Source organism: Larimichthys crocea, chromosome XIV, assembly GCF_000972845.2.
Source record: "Larimichthys crocea isolate SSNF chromosome XIV, L_crocea_2.0, whole genome shotgun sequence".
NCBI classification, from domain to species: Eukaryota; Metazoa; Chordata; class Actinopteri; family Sciaenidae; genus Larimichthys; species Larimichthys crocea.
Genome location: NC_040024.1, coordinates 11,689,521 through 11,709,882, shown reverse-complemented (window position 1 = coordinate 11,709,882; position 20,362 = coordinate 11,689,521). Strand labels below are relative to the sequence as shown.

The 20,362-nt window shown below is 40.8% G+C and overlaps 1 protein-coding gene across 1 annotated transcript; it reads left to right on the top strand.

Annotated features, from left to right (window-relative positions):
• The first annotated feature begins 1,745 nt into the window (after nucleotides 1–1,745).
• On the top strand, nucleotides 1,746–14,873 carry LOC113747626 (uncharacterized). Its single transcript, XM_027287923.1, has 5 exons — nucleotides 1,746–1,880; nucleotides 2,909–3,106; nucleotides 5,761–5,897; nucleotides 11,695–11,852; nucleotides 14,749–14,873. Exons 1-5 carry the CDS (start codon nucleotides 1,850–1,852, stop codon nucleotides 14,852–14,854), a joined length of 630 nt encoding a protein of 209 aa, XP_027143724.1. The 5' UTR covers nucleotides 1,746–1,849; the 3' UTR covers nucleotides 14,855–14,873.
• Nucleotides 14,874–20,362: the final 5,489 nt, after the last annotated feature.

Sequence of the window (20,362 nt, the reverse complement as noted above, 5' to 3'; positions counted from 1 at the left end):
TTCCTTGTAAATCATTCATGCTTTCCTAGCCAATCTCCTAGCCACTCATTTTTCCCCCATCTGATATACTGTACATGGCGTGACTTGAAAAGTTAAATGAGAAAACTTTTTCCTGTTGTCACCCCGTTACATAACCTCTCAGTAATACAAGCTAAACTTTTCTGTTTGCATAGGAACAACAAATGTGTTGAAGTTGTTTTGGAGCTCTGGTTTGGTTTCAGCATGGCAGCAGGTTATTAGGTCAAGGCAGGGAATTGGATGAAGCAGGTAAATGTACAGCAGCCTGCTGCTCAATTCTGATAGTCAGCTTATTTAAGATTAAACATTATATTCCATAAAAGGAAGATTAACACAGTTGTGTTCAGTTTCAGTTGGATTTCAGATCAAATTAAACATTAAACAATCCAGTAATGTTGACCAATATATTGTAATAAAACATAGCAATAATCCATTGCAGTATTGTTACATTTCTATAATATTATCTTAAATTATATAGATTTTATTACTCAGCAACACCAAAATTGAGGCAAAAAGTGGTTTAACAGCCAAATGTGAATAGACTAAAAGTAATAAGTATTTCTCAAAGTAACTGTTATACAAGTATTACAAGTTATCTTTCCTTCCTCACACAACACTGCTGTGAATACAATACTACTACTACTGTTGCTGCCCTGAGTCTATGTCGCTTAAATGTGCTGAGTCAAAACACCTTTAGGACACATAGGTTAAGTCTATACATGGTCAAATAATTAGGTTTCTGCTCTAACTGTGCTAAGTAGTTAAGTTCCCCTTAATCTTTTGACCCGATGAACAAAATTAGATTTTTCTTTTCACATGGTGTTTTAGAATTTCAGAGACAGCTTAGAGCCAGGACAAATGTGGTTAGTGAAGTTTACAAAAAAAGCACAGAACCCAGTTAATGCTTTTTTTCCTGTCTTTTACCCGTTTCCCTGTTGTTTTCCTGTAATCTCACCTAATTTACCTATCCTTTTCATTTTATAGCGTGAGTCAGTCCTTTTTCTTTTTTTTCAGTTGTGCAGATTCATTTTAATTTTAGTGTGGTAAATATCAGAAAAAGAACTCATTTGGAGAATATGGAGAGCAGGCAGACATTGCTGTTGTGTGTGCTCGGTGAACCTGCACAGTCACTGTCCTCTCATCAGTTGAATTAATAGAAATAATTACCACTCTCTGCCTGGGAACAAACTGCTGCCATTTACATACGGTGACCCAAAGTGCTTTCTGCACAGTGTTTATGTATGCTTTAGTGTGAGCATGTGTGTGTGTACATGCACCTTCTCCTTGAAAATAACAGCTTCTGGGCATGGGCAAAGATCACACACACACACACCCCTGCAATCACAAACTGGCACATGCACATTTTGCTGTACCTGCCTGTTAGCGTTATTCGACAAGACAGCTCCATGTATAATCTGCATAGTGATATCATTTGGGTAATATTGGAGGTAGCTGAGGGACCACCTGCTTGTATGTTTAAATTTGGAGAGGAAGAGTACCAGGTGGATTGGGGGTTGGGGGGCTTCACAGAGTTAGAAGACAGCCTTCTTCAATTATCATATACATTGTTATAATTGGGGCGTACATGTCATTGGGAGTAATTGCACAAACTTTTCCTGCTGTTTCTCTGGTGTGTGCACAGTTGCACGTTGACAATATCACACAAAATAACCACCTTTTTTTTCTCTCTTGTCCTCTTGTCCTTGGACCCACCATCCAGCAGAAGTTGTTATTAGTTCCATGGATCATTCCTGGTGCAACCAAGGACTTGTGGCTGAAGGACAGAAAGAGGAAGCTGGTTACTTCCACCGAGGACACTTCCATCACGGCCATGGCAGCTGGAATCCTCCGTGCCCTCACAGGTACAACCGATGCCCCCCCCCCCAAACCAAATGTAGCTGCAGTCGAGTGCTGCACCGGCAGATAACGACTGAACCCCAGTGAGACGTGTTATGGAGCCCTTAATGAAAGAGTTGTGCCCCATTGAGCCCTATAATGAATGTTCTGACATTGAAAATCCCTGGGGGGTGCTGCTTAATTCCTATGAGTATGTTCAAGTAGCTAACACATTTTGATAGAGGAAATTGTGGCTGAAAGTAGAAATGGATGAAACAGTGTTAAGTTGTGTGTTTTTTTTATTAGCCTGGTGTGCATGTACCTGGATGTCCCCATCAGAGAGAGGTGTTTGAATGATTTTGTTCAAGCTCTTTATGCAGCCTTGTCCAGCTTGTCTGATACCTGTTTAGCTTTCATCCTGACTAATGGAAATGTCAAAAACACTGTAGAAAAGCTGGACTGCCCATTCTCCTCAGAAGCCAAAAGATGTGAAGCAGAGATTGCTGCCAAGCCTTGTCAAAGACACACACGCACACACACACACTCCTGCACACACAGACCCAGTGCTATGCAGTATTGTAACTGATAAGAGCTTTTGTAGATTTTGGTAATGATGTCCCTGAATACCAAGTGAGCTGCATCTAAAGAGACCCACAGGAATTAATAAAAATGTCTCCCATTTCATGGCTGCAGTGGTTTCCTGCTTTCGAGAGATCACAAAAGGGAATCGCTGAATGCCATAATTTAATTATGTATTTCTGGGTGTCTCTGCATGTATTGCGCCTTTTGGAAATTTTTCATTCCCATTATGATCTTGCTCTTTGTCTCTCCCCTGTCTCCCTTTTCTGCTTTACTCTTTCATTTCTCTTTCTTTCTCTCTCATTTCAATTTCTTCCCCTTTTTCTCATTTGCCCATTTGTCCACTGCCCTTTCTGTCATGTCTTTAATTCGTTCACCCCCTCCCTTTTATCCCTCTGTTCCCTTTTATACCTCTCCCTCCCTTCTCCACTGCTCTGATTCATTTTTCCTCTGCTTCACTCTTTTCCGTGGACAGGTGGTAGAGCAGCTGGCCTACTACATCCATGTGTCAGAGACGGTAATCACAGAGGAGACGTTTTGATGCGGCCCCACCCAGAGCTGATCAGGATGACCTGTTTGCATGCCCCCTTGGTTCCCTTCAGCACCTACTGGGAAAAGAGCATCAAGGACAACTACACCACTAGCATGTCCTGCCACCTCGTCAGCCTCACAGGTGGGTACCTCAGTCAAACAGGAGGAGACAGTTCACCACCAGAGGACAATAAACTAGGTTGTGGTTCTAAAAAAACCCTTCTCCACTGCTATAAAACAAATGTTTATGGGTCTCTTTTGCTCCACATTAACCAGCCACAGATATTCATCATCTCTGTTTACATTTTCTCACCTCCTGCTGAAGCTCAGTTCTGTCTTTGAGTCCTGCCTGCTACTCTAAAGCAACTTGTTGTCTGCTAGAAGTTTTACATTGTATGTGATATGAATAAATGTAACAAGGCAAGATATTCTGACACTTCTGTGATCATGGTTTTAAAAATTGAGTTTCAAAAATATAACATAGCCTTCTGTTTCACCCTCCCTTTGTGCTTCCAAATCCATCAAACTATTGCGGTTGAACCTTTGACACAGTTTTTTATTCTTTCTGTCTGTCCTTTTAAAAGATCCTATATCTCAGCCAAACCCTTCCTAAACAGCAGCACGTTTTATCAGTTTCACTAAAGCTACCGAAGAATTACTCTGTCATATGTACAAAACATTCCGTCTTGAAAGAAGAGTTCATCACCTTCAAGGTTATGGTGCTATTACTTGTTACAAAATGTCAGTTTGACGGCCAAGAATTGATCTGTTTCATGTGGAACAACAGGTGCTTTTACAATTTGGACCTGTTTTTTTAATGTTGCAGCCAAAGATATGCTCTCTGTTGTTGCAAAATCCAAAAGGTAAATGCTGATGGACTAGCTGAATTGAAAGATACACAGGAGTAATCACACAGCGTCATGGTAAGTTGTGATGGTTCAATTCTCATGCTAATTATCTCAATCAGTGTACAAAATGCCACTGCTTTTCAAAGAAGCAACACACACTCCACACACAGGCACACACTCGTAGTAAACAGAAACTGCACACCCACAATTACAAACCTCCTCTACCTGACACAGCTCCATGTTTCCCGGATAATCAGACAAAGATTGGATAATCCTGACAGAAATCCTTTTCATTCCCTCAGCCTCCTGCAAATTCTCATTTTGCAATATCGTTTTCAGTCAATACACCAACAATCAAAAGCCTTTCAAGGATTTAAAATTCCTAGACTCTCAAATCAGGCCTGCGGGGTAAACATTTTTTTTTTTTTATACTTCCTCGAAACTTTATTCTAAACTTTCAAGATTCAATAACAATGAAGTCATGGTGATTTGCCCCCTGTGACTGCACAGCATAAATATGTATGTAAATGGAGAACACAGGTAATACTATAGCTCCCGGGTATACAGATTTCACTCCCATGTCAAACTGAGTGGTAGCAATCATGCAAAGCACTTATTTGGCTCTGAGCAAGGCTGCAGCTCAATCACTTTGTCTTCATCTATTCACTTCAGCCTCACAAAGGTTAAGTGACCAGAGCACCCAGACACACACATTGAAACACGCACATTAAAATATGTCCAGAGAGAACAAACAGGTATACAAGCAGTAAAACAATACCCACTGGCTGGCAAAAGAACAGATTTGTCATGTACTTTTTAGCTGTTTTGCTCACCTTCTGTGCTCTGAGTTAGCTCATTATTTTTCTCTTTTCTCCATCGTTTCCTGTCCTTGTCTTGTTTAGCTCCTCTGTTTAAAGGCTAATGGAGGGTTGCGTGTTGCTGCCGCTGGGTATGAAAGTGTGTTTTGATGATGCCCAGCCATCTTCTTTATGCTGATCCTAACTGTTCCCTCAGTGAAAACTGATAACAAGAAGCTGTGGGCTCACCAACACACTGGCCTTTAAAGTCCCTCATTACTCTTTATGATCTTGCACACTGTTGCCTGCTGCTTCCCTCATATGAGGGATTGGCGATAAAATAATATCATGATATTTTATTCCATCATATACCCGCAATAATGACATTCTTGACGATATGACATAATATTTTTGGTTGAGCTTTCCTCACATGATTTTGGCTCTCCTCGTCCTCTTCTCCTTAGTTGCTTCTGCTTGAGGTAGTGAAATATGTTTGTTTTATTATCCCATTTGTTGTTACAGTCTTGCACTTTGAATGTTGCTGTGGTTTGTTTGGTTACATCTGATCTTTTTTTGCCTTCTTGTTTGCTCCTTCACTGTGGAACCATTATTACTTTCACTTTTAACCATGCTTGTTGTTGTGCATGATGTCATTATGCCAAAAAGTTGGACAATCTGAATTTTTGTTATCATATTTTATAATACAACACATTAAAATCATATCGTAAATGATATATTATACTGCCTATGTTGGAGTAGAGGGAAGTTTATTTTTGGCTTCCTCTTGTCCGTTGCTGGTTTAGGTTGTAAACACTTGATTTCTCTCGCTGAAGGTTGCAAATTGAAATCCAAAGTGAGTTGCATATTTCATTCCATGCAACATAGCAGCTGTTTTCCTTGTGCTTTGTAGACACAGAAAACCTTAGAGTGCCACTCTCTCGGTACTCTCCACTCTTTTACCCTGGCACTTTGTAGGCATAAAAACCTCTGAGAGCAGCGCTCTCTTGAGATGATATATATGACTATACTGCATCTGCTATACTTTGAAAGGAACACAAACCTCTTTTCTGCATGATACACAAGTAATTCAGGGAAACCCTTGATGTAGCTGTGTGATGTGTAATGTTTTATGAAATCTGCTTTCTGCACAGATAATGGTTGTAGGAAGGTGGACAACACAGTTGTATACATCCCAAAGGAAGGCCTACAGCGCAGCCCTGAGGAGGCCAGCAAGGACAAGACGCCAGTACAGAGAATGGAGAGTAAGCCTAAGGGGCTCTGTGAGTGTGTAAGTGTGTGTGTTTGTGTGGGTGTCTTTGTCTCTCCATTCGTCTCTCTGGGGATGCTGTCTAAAAGGTCACACAGACTTTATCTTTTGATCTGTGATTCTCTGTTCAAAGACCATTGAAGCTCCAGCATCTGCTTCCTGACTCTGACTCTTTAGAGATTTTATTTAATGAGGCACCGGACTCGCCACCTCTCACCTTCACCTATACACATTCTTCATCGTTCTTTGTCTTCAGCTTTTTGTACCTCCATCATCTCTCCCCTTCCATTTCTAAACATTGTCTTCCAATCCATGCTTTTCCTTTCATTGTGTCCTGTTTCCAACATAATTTCAACCTTTCCTTAGCTCCCTTTGTACACTGATTTCTTTCACCTCTTCCTCTCCACAAAACGTGCTGGTAAACACGACATATCTGGACTTCATGTTCATGTTCATTTTTTCATCCAATTTCATTCAACGCAACATCCACAAGCATATATAATACATTTTGTTCATTGCTGTGGAGATGTTTGTGTAACAGAAATGCACCCATCATTCCTGGGACTGAAAAAGTTCTGCTGCGTTGATTTAAAACAATCGTAAACTGTCATTTCAGATAAGTTAACTGTCACATCTCTGCATCAGACTGCTTTTTCTTAACTTTCAAATCGTACGCAAGGTGTGGCTTGCAGCATTTTGCAGTATGACACAGCATGTATCTTGTCCAGCACAGCATATTGGCTGGTGTAAAGCCACCATGGAGACACGGAATGATGAATTATAGGAAAACAGAGAATATTGAGGCTTTATCCACTGTGCTTTACAACTCTGAGTTGGCTTAGCCAGCTAAACAATCCATTTAACACTGTAGGGCCAACTCTGCCCAACAGTACCTGCTTGATTGTGGAATTGAGGCTCTCCATGACTGATGACACTGGCTAATGCTCAAATCACACACAGTTACCTTGCTGTATACATAACCATGATGGCAGTGTTTTGAGTTTATTTCATGTATTTAGATGGGAAATGGAAAAAGACATGAGGGGGTGAAGTCTCAGTATGTGCACGTACAGGAGCCAAAGCACACTACGCTCTATCAGTGTATCTCTTTTATGTTAAATATGGAGCATAGCTTAACATTCACCGTTTATCAACTGGAGGTGCAGTGCAAAATATTTGTAGATTAAAACCTGCAACTGTCCATAGGAAAGACAGAAGAGAAGAGAGGCGTGTTTAAGATGGATATGTTATGTCCAGGATTGTGCAAACCTACCCTACTCGTCTAGATTGAAGAAGCTCTGTAAAGAGCTTAGCCAGTTTAAGGCAAGCCATGTTGCTCTTAAGCTTCAACACATTGTCAGTCTCACCTGCATCATCTGGGTCAGCTCCAGCCACTAAAACACCAGAGAGAGGATCAGAGGTTTGTTCTTCAAGGTACCTGCTTTTCACCACAGTTTTTTTGCTTAATCGTTGTTTACTTTGCCTGTCTTTGACTCCCATTACTCTCACACATACCTACATGCTGCGCATCCACAGCCTTGGCCAACGATCCAGCCTTAATATTTCAAACATCTTTGTTGTAGATAATTAATAGACGTGCTACTTCAAGTTCATTTACACAAGCAATCATGTATTCCACAGATAAGTCAGTGGAGCAACATTAACAGATAATCTTTCGCTGTCAGAATGTAGACCAGCTCTCCAGTTGGATTAGGTTTTTGTCTTATTCTGATAAAACATGATCATCCCCGAAGCCCACCCCCACTCATCCTGTTTGCTCAAACATCAGAGTTACAATATGAGAGTGAATGCACTGAATAAAAGGCCCGATCACTTGTTTTCATTACCGCAGCTCTTTCATTTCAATTGACAGCTCCACAGGCCAAGGGGAAATGTTTAACCTTAAGTAATTATTTTTCTGAACCCTCATTGTTACAATCATTTGCTGCCCTATTGCATTACTTTTCTTTTCTCTTAGTCTTTTATGTGTCCCTCTCTTTCAACGTCTTCCTCATCTTCTTCCTCTGCCCTGTCTCTCTCTCTCTCTCACTTATTCCTTTGATAATACATCAAGGCGTCCTGGCTCAAACAAAACACTTGGTGTAATTTTAAGTTTGGATGTGGCTGATCTGACAGCCCAAACGCTGTTACGGTGACGCTTCTGAGGTGCATTTAAACCTTTAATGGTATTAAGTGTGTACCTTTAACCCAGACCAAAGACATTGTAAAGCACTTAATTTCTGGTCCTGCCACTATGGACTTTGTAACCAGGGGAGTTAGTCGGCTTGTGGAGTAGAATTTCATTAAGCATGTTCATCACCCTGTCTGTGCTGAGCAGGCCAGCAGTCTGCAGGCCTCACTGCTGACATGAATCTATGCTTGTATGTCTGCATATCGTGTAATTATACAAATGTATGTGCGTCTCGGTGTACATGTGTGTATTTTTAACAGCTCGCTTCCCCTGCAGTGGTGTATGCTGTCACTGACCATGCAGGAACTTGGAAACCTGTGGCTCTCTGTGTTTTATGCGTCTCAGATGGCCACAGTCTCTCCTGCAGCACCGCTCACTTTATGTTTTCCATCTCGTCTCATGGTTGGGAGGCTTTCTTCCCCCCTCCAGTTGTATGAAATAATAGAGATGGAAAATGTCTTGTTTATTTTCTGCAGAGAAAAGGATTTCATCAGGCAGCAAGGCCCTCTCCTTCTTCTCTGGAGCAGAACCAGATCACTGATGTGGTTTCCATTTGTGTCTGATGTTTTTTGGCTAATACTTTCTAATCAGAGTCCATTTGTGTCATGGTAGCGTGTGTGGTTGTCTGCATCTTTTTATGTGTGTGTGACGTGTAATGCATGCACTTAATGTGTCCCATTGTGTTTTTTCTGTATACGTGTGTGTGCACACATCTGCGTCTGTGCGAGTCTGCATTGTATTTCAAGTCTGTGTGTGTGTGACTTGCCACTGCCCCCTCTCTCTCCTGCAGGGCCTCAACCATTTTCTTCATTTGTTGCAGCTTTGTGTTTCTTCTCTTCTTTCCCATCCTCTTCTCTTTTTGCACTGGGGAACACAATGTCTGGTTTAATATCATTTTCCAATCACTGAAGGCTGCGGGGCAGGGACTTTTGACTGAGCTATTTCGTTCCAGCTAATACCAAAGAGAGGGGAGAGAAAATAATAACCCTAGTGGTTGATAATAGCTGCAGTGATCATTCTGCAGTCATTTGCCTCTGGTGCTCTCTGTAACTGCAGCTGATGTTGTCTTTGTTTTGTTTCTCCCCGCTACACGGAACTACACCACTATTACAAGCTGTCCGACACCCTTCGTCTCCTCCATGTCCATCTGAGATATATTCAACACCATCTGGTTGTTTTTACAGAGGGAAAAAACATGAAACGTGTAGTTAGAAAAGAAGGGAGAACAAAAAGTCCAGTGGATATGTACTTTTTAAAGTCAAGACTGGCCTGTTGTAATGCATGTTTTTGAAGAGGTCCAGATTCTGAGGAAACTGATTATACAAGAGCTTAGGGGGGAATCTCTGGAGAGTTAGGATTCAGGGACATATGTTGTCTTCATCTCCATCCTCCTCCCTCCACTACCCATCCTTTTTTTTCTGAGAGAGAGGGAGGGAGTCAGACTGAGAAGGAAAGAAAAGGAGGGAGGGAGGAAAAAATCATTATTAACTCATAAGCTGGTTAATGCTGTAGCACTCTCAACCTTCAGCTCAAATGAGAATTTCCGTCATTTACATATCAATTTAATTTCCTGTGTTTCCCTCTCCTCTCTCCCCCTCCTTCATTAAAAGCGGCATTTGCTTGCCACTGCAATCAGCCTGTACAACACATTTTCCTGGGCGGAGAGCACACACACACACACACACACACACACTCTTACGTGTCCTGCACACATGCATACACACACACATAAACAGTAAAAAACACAGGTGCACACGAGAAACTGTGATATTTTGACACAAGCAAATACAGAGATGCACACACCTACATTTAGTTTGTGTCATCCTGTCACGTGCACACACACACAGACGTGCCACTACACACACACACACACACACACAGATATAGAGGCAGTGTGTTGGAGCCCAGGCAGGCAGACAGAGCAGCTCCGTGGCCCGCTGTAGCTCTGTCAGGATTAAACCAGTGATCAGAGAAATGAAAGGGAAGCTGTCATTCCACATAGGCCTCTATACACATCATCCTCAATAATTACACCCTCTCCTTCCTCCGCCTTGCTTCCTCCTCTCTTATAACCTCGTACCTGTGTGTGTGTGTGTGTGTGTGTGTGTGTCACAGACTGCATGCTTGACTGACACCCAGCACATCAAATAGGGGCTTTTATGAAATGTGCGCCTGCTTGAATTACACTCACTTTAAACCTTAGCTTTTTTTCCCTCTGTGGTATACAGCCACACCTGTGTGTGCGTGTGTGTGTGTGTGTATGTCTGCCTGCGATTTGTGTATTTAAGCCTGTAAATGTGTGTGCCCACATGAGCATGTATGTGCGAGCGTCTCCTTTTGAATCAATACAGATGTGCCTCGTCCTGCTCAGGCCCACATCTGGGGGTTAGACTAAACCTGCAGGGGATATATGCAACTAACTACTTCAATCTGGGGCTTTAAGCTTATGAATGTGATCAAATATTCGGTTCAAGCAAAGTGTTACACAGCAAGGCCTCAAGTGTAAAGTAAGTTTAAGGTCTGTCAATTGAAGCCAATGCCATATGTGACCTTTAGTGTGAAAGTCAAGAGGTACCAGATCCAAGCTGTCATAGAATGATCCCTTTTATTTTTTTATGACTATTTTTATGGAATTTCCATTTTCACTGGGATTAGAGGGAATACACAGAGGCTGGAGGCTTGATTCAACCTATGTCACGTCTCAAACATGGTTTCATGACAGGGTGAGCTGAGTAGTGAATTCTTTCAGTGTAGTTTGTTACAGTTACACATTGTTTTTTGTTAGTTTTCATGCTTTGAGTGTGATTTTTCAATTTGGAAGTGAAATGTGAAGTGCTTGTTTTCATATTTTTTGTGCTGTGTGTGTGTTTGGTTCATAAGTGTCTGTAGAAATTAGATACATACATCATACCTGCCTATATACAGTTGGTGTATGATGTGATGTGTTGATGTGTGTTATTATAATTAGAGAGCTGCTATTGCAGAAAGGACAGCCGTTCTGCAGCTAAACAGCTAAACTGTCTTTTTCCATTTCAGTTCCTGTGTCAAACTTTTCCTCTGCACTATGTTCTCAGTGTGGCAATGATCAGGACAATTAAACTGTAACAGCTGTGGTGCATGCAGGCAATTTAATATTGGATTTATTTTCCCAGTTAAACAAAGTTAATTATTCATTTTCATTTTGGTTTGCCTTTCATATGATGTTTATGTGTTGAATTTAGTCATTTTAGCCAACTTTAATAACTTTAATCACTAAGTAAATTAAGCCTCTCAGTGGACTTCATCGGACCCAGAGCCAGAAATTACACTGAGACGGTCCACTCCAACCAGTATAATACTTCTGTCTCCTCAGCTGAGCTTTATAAAAACCAAAACGTGTGCTCTGGAGCGAGTAATGAATAAGCTAATACCTTGGTTTTGCTTGCTGTTTGTCCCCTTTTTGTAGCTAATGACTTTGTACTGTAAGACTACTTCGTACCCGAGGTTTTGTATAACAGTAACTTGTTATTATAGCTCAGCACTTGAGCGTGTAATAAATGTAAATCTCAGTGTCTGTAACTTGGTCCCCCGAAGCTCATTATTTGTGACAAGTGTGTGAGACAGTGTTTGTTTTCTGCTGTGTTGCAGATGAGTAATGAGATCATTCGCCTGTGCTTCCAAAGCATCTCTCTGGACAAGATCTTTAAGTGCTACGAGATCTCCAGTAAGCAAAACCTCAGTGACTGTATCCAGTGCTGGCTGTCCTGGAAGGAAATTTACTTGCACGCCTCGCAGAATCACCACAAGTAAGAAAAATATCCATGTGTGGACTCAATTCACTGACGATCCTTTAAGTCTATAAAAGTTTTAGATTAATATATCTAAATTTAAAGCAATATAGGGAATTGCAGATCTTAATTTTTCAGTGTTGTTTGAATTTATCTTTGATTAGATTTCATTTTCACTGTAAAATGAAATAGATACAGTAGTTGAGGCAGAGTTGGGAAGTCAGCCAAAACTAAATCCAGTTAAATCCATGCTAAATCAATGGGACTGGCTGGAGTGTAGATTTATTTTCTCATCCTCCAGTACAGTTTATTAGGCTGGAAATACACAAGACTTATAAAATCCTAATCAACTCTGAACATCACATTTAATGACTGACCTTTGCAAATGCACAGTTGTGGTCAGACATGACACATTCAGATTTCAGAACAAACTACACAATCATATCCAAATGGTCCATTTTCAGCTAATTAAAATCTTTTTTTGTCAAAGCTTAGGCTGGTCTGACCCCAAGTCTACATCAGAAATTATTCATCAGAGACTAACTCAGTTATGAATTAAAATGCTACCTGAATGCCAAAAGCCTTTATTTAGAAGTCACATCTTCGAAATGTCAGAAGTTGGTATAACAATAGTTTGCAGTGTGAGAAGACGGACGGACTTCATTTGTGAGGTTTCCTTAAGAGATCTGTATCTGAATATATAGTCAGAGTTAATGCTGACTATCCCTGGCCCCGTTTTGTGCAGACCAGTACAGACTCTATAATCTAGAAAGTCATAAGAGCCAAATTGAGCTTACAATGGGATTTTAAATAGTGCGTTCCCAGCTGCACTGCATTTTGGGTTTCTCATGTTAAGTTCAAAATGCATGTCCAATCCACAAGGCTAGTTCAGTCTTAGATGAGGTCAGTCAGGGTAAATACCACAGAACTATTCTTACATATGCTGTTTATTTATTATTTCAAAACTTTCATTAACTGTGTTTACTCTTAAATAATTCACTTTAGCTTTGTTGTGTTCTCTAAAAGTTTGGAAGCAATCAAATCATCCATGAGATCAGTTTACCATCAGTACACAAGGTGCCACAGGGAGTGAACTTGTGTGTCGGATTAGCCAGCTTCAACTCATTCTCTAGAACTAATTTTAATTTAATTTTCTACATGAGACACAGACATGTTTTCCTTATTGCAGAATCAAATACTTTCCTGTCAGTAGAAAATGCAAGACGAAGTGTTAAGTGGAGGTTTAGATTAGGAACTGAATTTATGGCAGATGAAAGTACCACTTCACACAATAGAAAAGGGAAGGGAGCTAAAGGTTATAAGATACATTTTTTGGTTTGTTTGTTTTATTATTTTGACCAGTTAGGCCTGCATTTAAAAAGCTGATTATCTGTGTTTTATTGTTACATTCTTAACAATATCACCTCTGTGGAAAATATGAAAGTGCTACTGATGCTAATGACAATAACGACATATTTGTCTCACTAATACAGATGTTAATATAAATATTACTCTTTAGTTATGTCTCCAGAATAGATCAGTTGTGTATAATTACAAAAGATTTGTCTGCTTACTTTAAAGTGATAAAGAATGTACTGTAGTGACAGCATATCACTGCGAACATCTGCTTTACCTGTCAGCTGGTTATGATCCTCTCTCTTTATGAATATACATGCACTAGCTGTTCTAGTACAAAAAAACATATGCCCAGACTGAACAATTCAGGTCTTTCCCACAAAAGATAAATACGAGTAAAACAACAACAAAAAACAGTTTTTTTTTTCTTGGTGCAAGCAAGAAAATGTGCTTCAAGTTCTTTGTTTCCTTCAGTTGTCAGTTAATCAGTGGGTCATTGGTTTTCTGAACCACAGATTCTCACTTCATTACTATGATTGCCCTAAGAGGGAGTCTAAAGGGATCTCAGTGTTTTCACTGGCTGGCACACATACACATTCCAGGCTCTCCAATACCCCTTCAGGCCTCTCGCTGTCTGCACGGGCAATCGACCTCGTCCAACCAATTAAAAGACGGCGCTTAGTTCCTGATCGATGGCTGAGGTTGGGGTGGGGCGGGATGAGGACAGCAGGAGAGGAGGAGAGCTATTGAAGAAGATCCACTTCATGACCCACTGAGAGTTTTTATTTGGTCTTCCTATCTAAAGCTTCTCACCCTGAGATCACACTTAACGTGCCAAATGCATCAATTGCTCTCCCTGGTGGAATACATTTAAATAAGAAAATCAGTCATTGTAGCATCACTTTGTTGATAAAGCTGTTGCACAGTTTCTAATTAATTTACATGTCATATTAAATTCTTATGTAAGAATATATTTTTGTCAGTGAATCAACACATAATACTCTTTTTTCTTTTTGTATTATATATTCCTCTCTCTACCTTTAAAAAAGACTCCTGAAGAGAGTACCTCCTTCCTTCTAAATGTAAAGGTAAATGTAATACTGCAGTTCATAATGATGTATCAGTTATGTTTTCTGAGATATTTGAGTCATTGAGCTCACGGTAATGTAAATGCATTACTAACCCCAAGGTCAGGTTTATTTTGTACTCCCAAGCAGAGGAATGCAGAGAGTTGATCATCGTATATCACTGTCTAAGAAAGCCTGGGTGATGTTGTATGTAATGACGCGTAGGAGAGATACATAGATTTGAGAGAGTCATAACTTCCAAACAATCAGAATCTGAATTCTTTCCTTTTGCATCAGTTTTCTTTATTTATGGACTTTTTAAGATACCTTGAACTCAAAAAGGCCTTTGGAGAGAGATAGCCACCTTTTAAAAAATAAATGACTAACATTCCCTACTACAGTATCTCTAGTCAGTCCTTTCTTCATCAGCGTCTGGTGAGTGGGGGAGGGTGTTAAGTAAAGAGACGCTGATCTGTTTTTCTCCCCTTCAGATATCACATCAGCGAGCCTGTCACCCACACAGCCAATATCACAGTCAGTCCACACACTGGGTTCAGTCACAGGGCAGGGAGAGAAAGCAGAAGGGAGGCAGGATAAATGAAGGAAAAGAAGAAGAAGGGAGAAGTCAACAAGGGTAAAGATGTGTGACTGTGAGGGCTCGGAGCAATAGGGTACATGCCATATGCTTACAATGCAGTGTGTTTTTCCCATTCTTCCAGCTTTCCTGCTTCAGTGACAATGTAGTAAATACATGCACAATAAATAAATAGAGACAAGTTGTTCACACCAAGTTGCCAACAGAAAAGAGTTATAAAATGAAAAGAGAGATGAATGGCAGTAGACTGAAATAGAGAGGGACCAGTAGTGCTGGATAGGCTATAGAAGGCGGCATAGAAAGGAAATGCAGCATAAATAAGCAAAATAGGACTTTTACATCAGACTACACCTCACTAGCTCTGACATGGATGAACCGTACATATTTGCAGCAGTGAAAAGCACGATCCAGGGAAATTGGTGAAGTGCTGTGAGATGCAATGTCAACACAACAATACTGACAGCTTGGAAACCCATTTATTAGTCCCCCAAGGATCCCACCATCTCTGAATTTGTCACAGAATTAGGTATCAGCCAGGGAACGCTGCCTCCTCTCTGGTAAATGGAATAAGCTGCAAAATAAAGGCATAAATTGAAAGTCTCCTGGCAAATTGTCAGTGGCACCACAGTAGCCAGACTGTAGCATTTGCGTCCTTCTCACCTTTCTGCTCTCAAAGCACAGCTCCAACTAATACACACATCATTCTTCACACGGTCACTCCCACGCAGTATTAAGTGCAATAAAGTGACACAGTAACAACTGCAGAACAGGCTGTAATTGCAGTTAAGTAAATCTTTTTTGATGTATGAATGACCATTTCTTAAGAGCTGACATTTTAACTCACTTCAGTCAGTTTTCTCCGGTTAAGAAATACTACCGTGTAATCATGGATACGATGTTAAGTAACATCCTGGAAATGGGCACTAATGTATGCGTTTTGTCTTTTATTTCTCTCAATCATTCGGACTGTCAAGAGATGTGGATAGTCAGGAGCTGTATTGATCATTTCTTCTGGCCGTGGGAGTTGTAGAAACAACAGCTTTTTCTGCCTCGTCGCACAACACCTCACCTTCATAAGGTAATAAACCAGGTGCTGAGACCTCCATCTGACTCAAACCATTTCTTCTTTTCATCCCCCCCCCTCCTTTCCTTTTGCTTTCTTTCTCCTCTGCCTCTCCCCTTGTCTCCTTCACCTTTCCTCCTCTCCACGCACTCTCCTGTCGTCTGTCTCTCACTCAACAACCAATTTTCGACTCAAGGAGACGCAGGAGTGCAAAACACTATCACAGATCGATCAGAGTTGAGACTTCACCATGAAAACAGCTATGAATCACAGTTAGCTTCCCCGCTCTCCTGCAACTTCTCCTTTGCCGGACATATGTGTTTATATTAGGCGATGCAATATGTGCATGCAGCCACACACTGAACAGTTTATTTAGTTTATGTAACCCTCAGGGGTGGTAGTTGATATGGTTTGTTTCTGTGCACCGTATGTGTGTGTATGGTAGTGTGTGTGTGGGTGGGTGTGTGTGATACTAGATCTATCTTGTATGTGAATGTAAGTGTTGTATGAGCATGGCGTGGTGACACATGATAAATGTGAGGTTGGCCGCAGTCTGCCCTCCCTCCCCCTCTGTCCTCCCGGTGGCCTCTCTGTTGCTTTCTTTTTCTCTCTTCCCCTCTCTGTTGTTCTCTCCATCACTGTCCCTCTCATTTTCAACCTTTTTCATCACCCTCCTCCTCCTCCTCTCTCTCCCCTTTCTTTAGGACCACTTCCAAGCACTGTGTTCTTTGCATGTGCATCCACGCAGCATACGCAATGCAAATACAGTCATGCACACACACCTCTCGGTCTTTATTTAATCACTGGCTCTATTACAGGGGATATTTTCCCAGACAATGCCTCCAAAGGCAGTAAGCCAGGCAGGCCGAATGAGAGGGGGAGATCTCTCTATCCCTCATCACATGGAAGCCACAGTACTGGCACTCCCACTGACTGAGATGAATGAATTTAATATATCTCCCTTTTGAAGCACAGATGACCTCCTGATATGGCTCTCTGTCTCTCTATCGCGGGAGGCCTTTATTTTTTATTTTTTGCTCTCCCCGTGAAATCTGGAAACGCACAGGAAGACATCTGAAGGGATTCTGACAGAGACTAATTTGTTTTGTGGCCTGACGTGACTCATGTATATCTTTGTCCATATAGGAGCGGACACATTCCCCCCCTAGTGCAACACTTTTATGATCCTGAGATAGCGCTTATCATGGAGTTTTTGCTTGTGTGCATCCATAGCTGTTTATAGCAGAGGCGACACACTGTGCTTTTATGCCTTTGGGAAATATTGTATTAAAGACAGCTTGAGCTGCTGTAGCTTATAATATGATAATGGAGCAGTGATATAAAAATGAGAAGGATGCACTGCTCAGCTTAAAGGAATGTTTATGTCTTGTTTTTCTAATTCTTGAAGGGGAAATGATTATTTCTTCTCTGTGAAGGGTTAAGGGCCAGCCAGCTTGTGATGTCGTAAAATGGTCAAAAATCACTCAGTGCACTTTTAATCCTGCACCTTTGACCCCTAAGATCTGTCAACATTTCTCCTTCCTTTGCCATATGGTTAAGTATTTGTCGTTATGCTGAAGCCTTTGTATGAACACTGTCTCTGTGTGTGTGTGTATGTGTATGTCACTCTATTCTGATGGTTTCATACTAAAGTAAGCCACAGTGACCCCTCTTTTATTTCCATCCTTATTGGATCTAGAGCTCTCCTGAGGCAGCAGAGACGTTGATGCCTCCGGTCATTTTTTCTGTCTCTTATAACTGACTGTCCCAGTGTGCTATGTAAGTCCCACTTAATTAGGCCCCAAATTGGATGGATTTACGCTCATCCAGACGCCAAAATGTCTTTTATTGGGTATTTGTCCCCAGAGGTTTGGGCCACACTGATCAAATTACTGATCAGCCGTCTGCATAGCCTACTACTCTGCTTAGTACAGTATGTTCTGTGTGCATGGAAGAATTTCTAGTGCACGCACACACACACACACTGCACATAAATCCTGACCCCACATCAACCTATCATTCAGCACAAATGGAAGTTATTTGATTCTAGAACAAGAGCAAGGGTGTTAAAACCCCAACAGAGACCCCTAGAGGCCAGACTTCTTTCTACACCCAATCAGACCAAACCATCTGGAAGTAAATAACTGATCTACCACATATGAATTTCATTTGGAGATGACAGCATGTAATCAAGATGTTTCAATTTTAAGATCATATAAACATGACACAATTACATATAGAGATAGTTCTATGAATAAGGTGGATCAACAGTCTACTACTGTACCAAGTAAACAGAAGTCGCAGTTTCTGCAAGGTAATTCACAGAGCCTCCCTCCTGCTTATACACACGTCACTATTTAGACCACCGTGATGAAAATTCTTGTAAGTAGTCATTTTCATTCTCCGTAACAAGTTTAACATTTTTCACAAGCATCATCAGTCATTCAAATTATAATCAACCTGCTAAATGAATGATTCATCATAATGTTTTAATGGCATAATTTAAGAGTCTCGAACTCCTCCGGTGAATGAGTCTGATGAGTGAAAAGAGGCCACAGTTTAGAAAAACCATTATGTACCCTGATTGGGGAATACAGTTGTGGAAGCAATGGAAGACATATTCTTTACATGCCTGAAACACCTGCATGTCTTTGTATGTGAGCAGAATTGGGCATTTATTTGTGTGCATGTATGTGTGTGAGTGAGCGAACGGGTTTTGCGCGCACACAGAGCACCAGAGTGCTGTTAATTTCCGCCCGGGCAGAGGAACGGCCACTAAAAGTATCATTGAAGTGATGAATGTGCTGCTAGGCACAGGCATCAGTGTTTAATCTGAGTCATTGGAGAAATAGCACCACATCAACTTCAAACGACTTCCTTTCATCTGCAGTTAGAGACGGATAGTCACAGATGTGGACCCTCTCCCCTTCTCCTTGTTTCATTTCTCCTGCACATTTTTTTAATACCTCATGTATTCTCGACTGTTAAAATGAATGTAAAACCCCATCCTTCATACCTCGACCTTAAATGGATGTGCAGCACACCTATTTGCCAAGGCGTCTGTGTGTGTCGGCATACTGTGAAGGATGGGATGGAATAGTTATCAGATGACATGATTATCATTTCTTTGCTAATGAACTTCTTCAATATAAATATTATTCTTTAGTCGATCTAAAGTGAATCATACAAGCTGCTGAGTAAATTAAGCGTAGCAACTCAAATTGGCTGTATTATTGCGTCTTATTAAATACTGTATATTACACTTAAGTCATCTGTTTCCTGCTAGTTGTGCTGACGTCTGGTGTTTGAGTGCAGCATCCACTGAGAGTCCACAGTGTGCCTGGTGTAGATTTTGTTTTATTTTCTTTTATCACAAATGCTAAATAAATTACTTAGATTAGTTATGAGATCCATGTGACAGGAAGACACTGGTGCAAAAAGCAGCTGTTGGGTCCCTATGATCGTCTCAAACTGAAAATTGTATGTGTATGTACCCTGCCTACTCCAAATACCCATCAAGTACAGTGAACACAGCAGACCACATATGTATGGCAGCTTTGTTATATTTTGCCTTTTGCAGAAAAAACTGTATTGCTGTCTGGCCTCAGATGTGTCAGTTTATGGTAGTTTCATTAAACATAAATCTATTTAGAAATATTCAGGGACAGCTTTAAATTTACATGTAGCTTGTTATTATATTTCCTTTGTACTTGTGAGCAAGGTTTTTTTCTCATTTACACATGGTTGTATTTTATTGTTTTTCTCCATTTCTTTGCATTGAGGTCAAAGAGAGAAAAACAGTGTTGTTCGTCATTAGAAGAAAGAGAGCATGCAGAACAGCGAGACACCAGTGCAACAGCCAGACTACCACGGTGACTCTCCACCATGGAGGCAGATAATGGAAAAGATTCCAAAAATAATGATGAGGATGGTGACCATGACAACAGACATGGTCTCAGCAGTGTAATAGAGGATGAAAGAGGGAATGCCCACACAACAGACAAGGTGCAAAGGGAAGAAGTAGTCATATGACTACAACAGGCTGGGAGATGGGAAGAGAAGTGGATTTGTGTTGACAAGATGACCTGGACTAGCAGATGCTGGTTCATGGCTCATGGGAACCAGTAACCAGCTAAAGGGAAAAGGCATGGTTAACATGGTTACTTAATTTCTCTCAGCTCCTTCATTATCACTGATAATGAAGGCTTCATCTGTGTTTTAGGAGGTACCAGGATGCTCACCTTGGACTAAGTAAATCAACTTCCCTTTACCTTGTTCAGTGAGAAGTCTGCTCTAATCCCACTGATTTTGCCTTTGTGGACATTTTAATCTGCATTGCGGTGCTAGCCCTTAAAGTCTTATTGTTGTATGTTGTTTCTTGCTCATCAATCTGGTAACAGTTATTTTACTGTTTTAATGTTTTAAATATCATTTTGGCTCCAGATCC

What these genes read in the sequence shown, in the direction of transcription:
- LOC113747626 (XM_027287923.1), top strand. Translation starts at nt 1,850, where the DNA reads ATGGCAGCTGGAATCCTCCGTGCCCTCACAG. An exon ending in AATCCTCCGTGCCCTCACAG is followed by an intron (nt 1,881 to 2,908) that starts GTACAACCGATG and finishes TTCCGTGGACAG; the next exon opens with GTGGTAGAGCAGCTGGCCTA. An exon ending in CCACCTCGTCAGCCTCACAG is followed by an intron (nt 3,107 to 5,760) that starts GTGGGTACCTCA and finishes CTTTCTGCACAG; the next exon opens with ATAATGGTTGTAGGAAGGTG.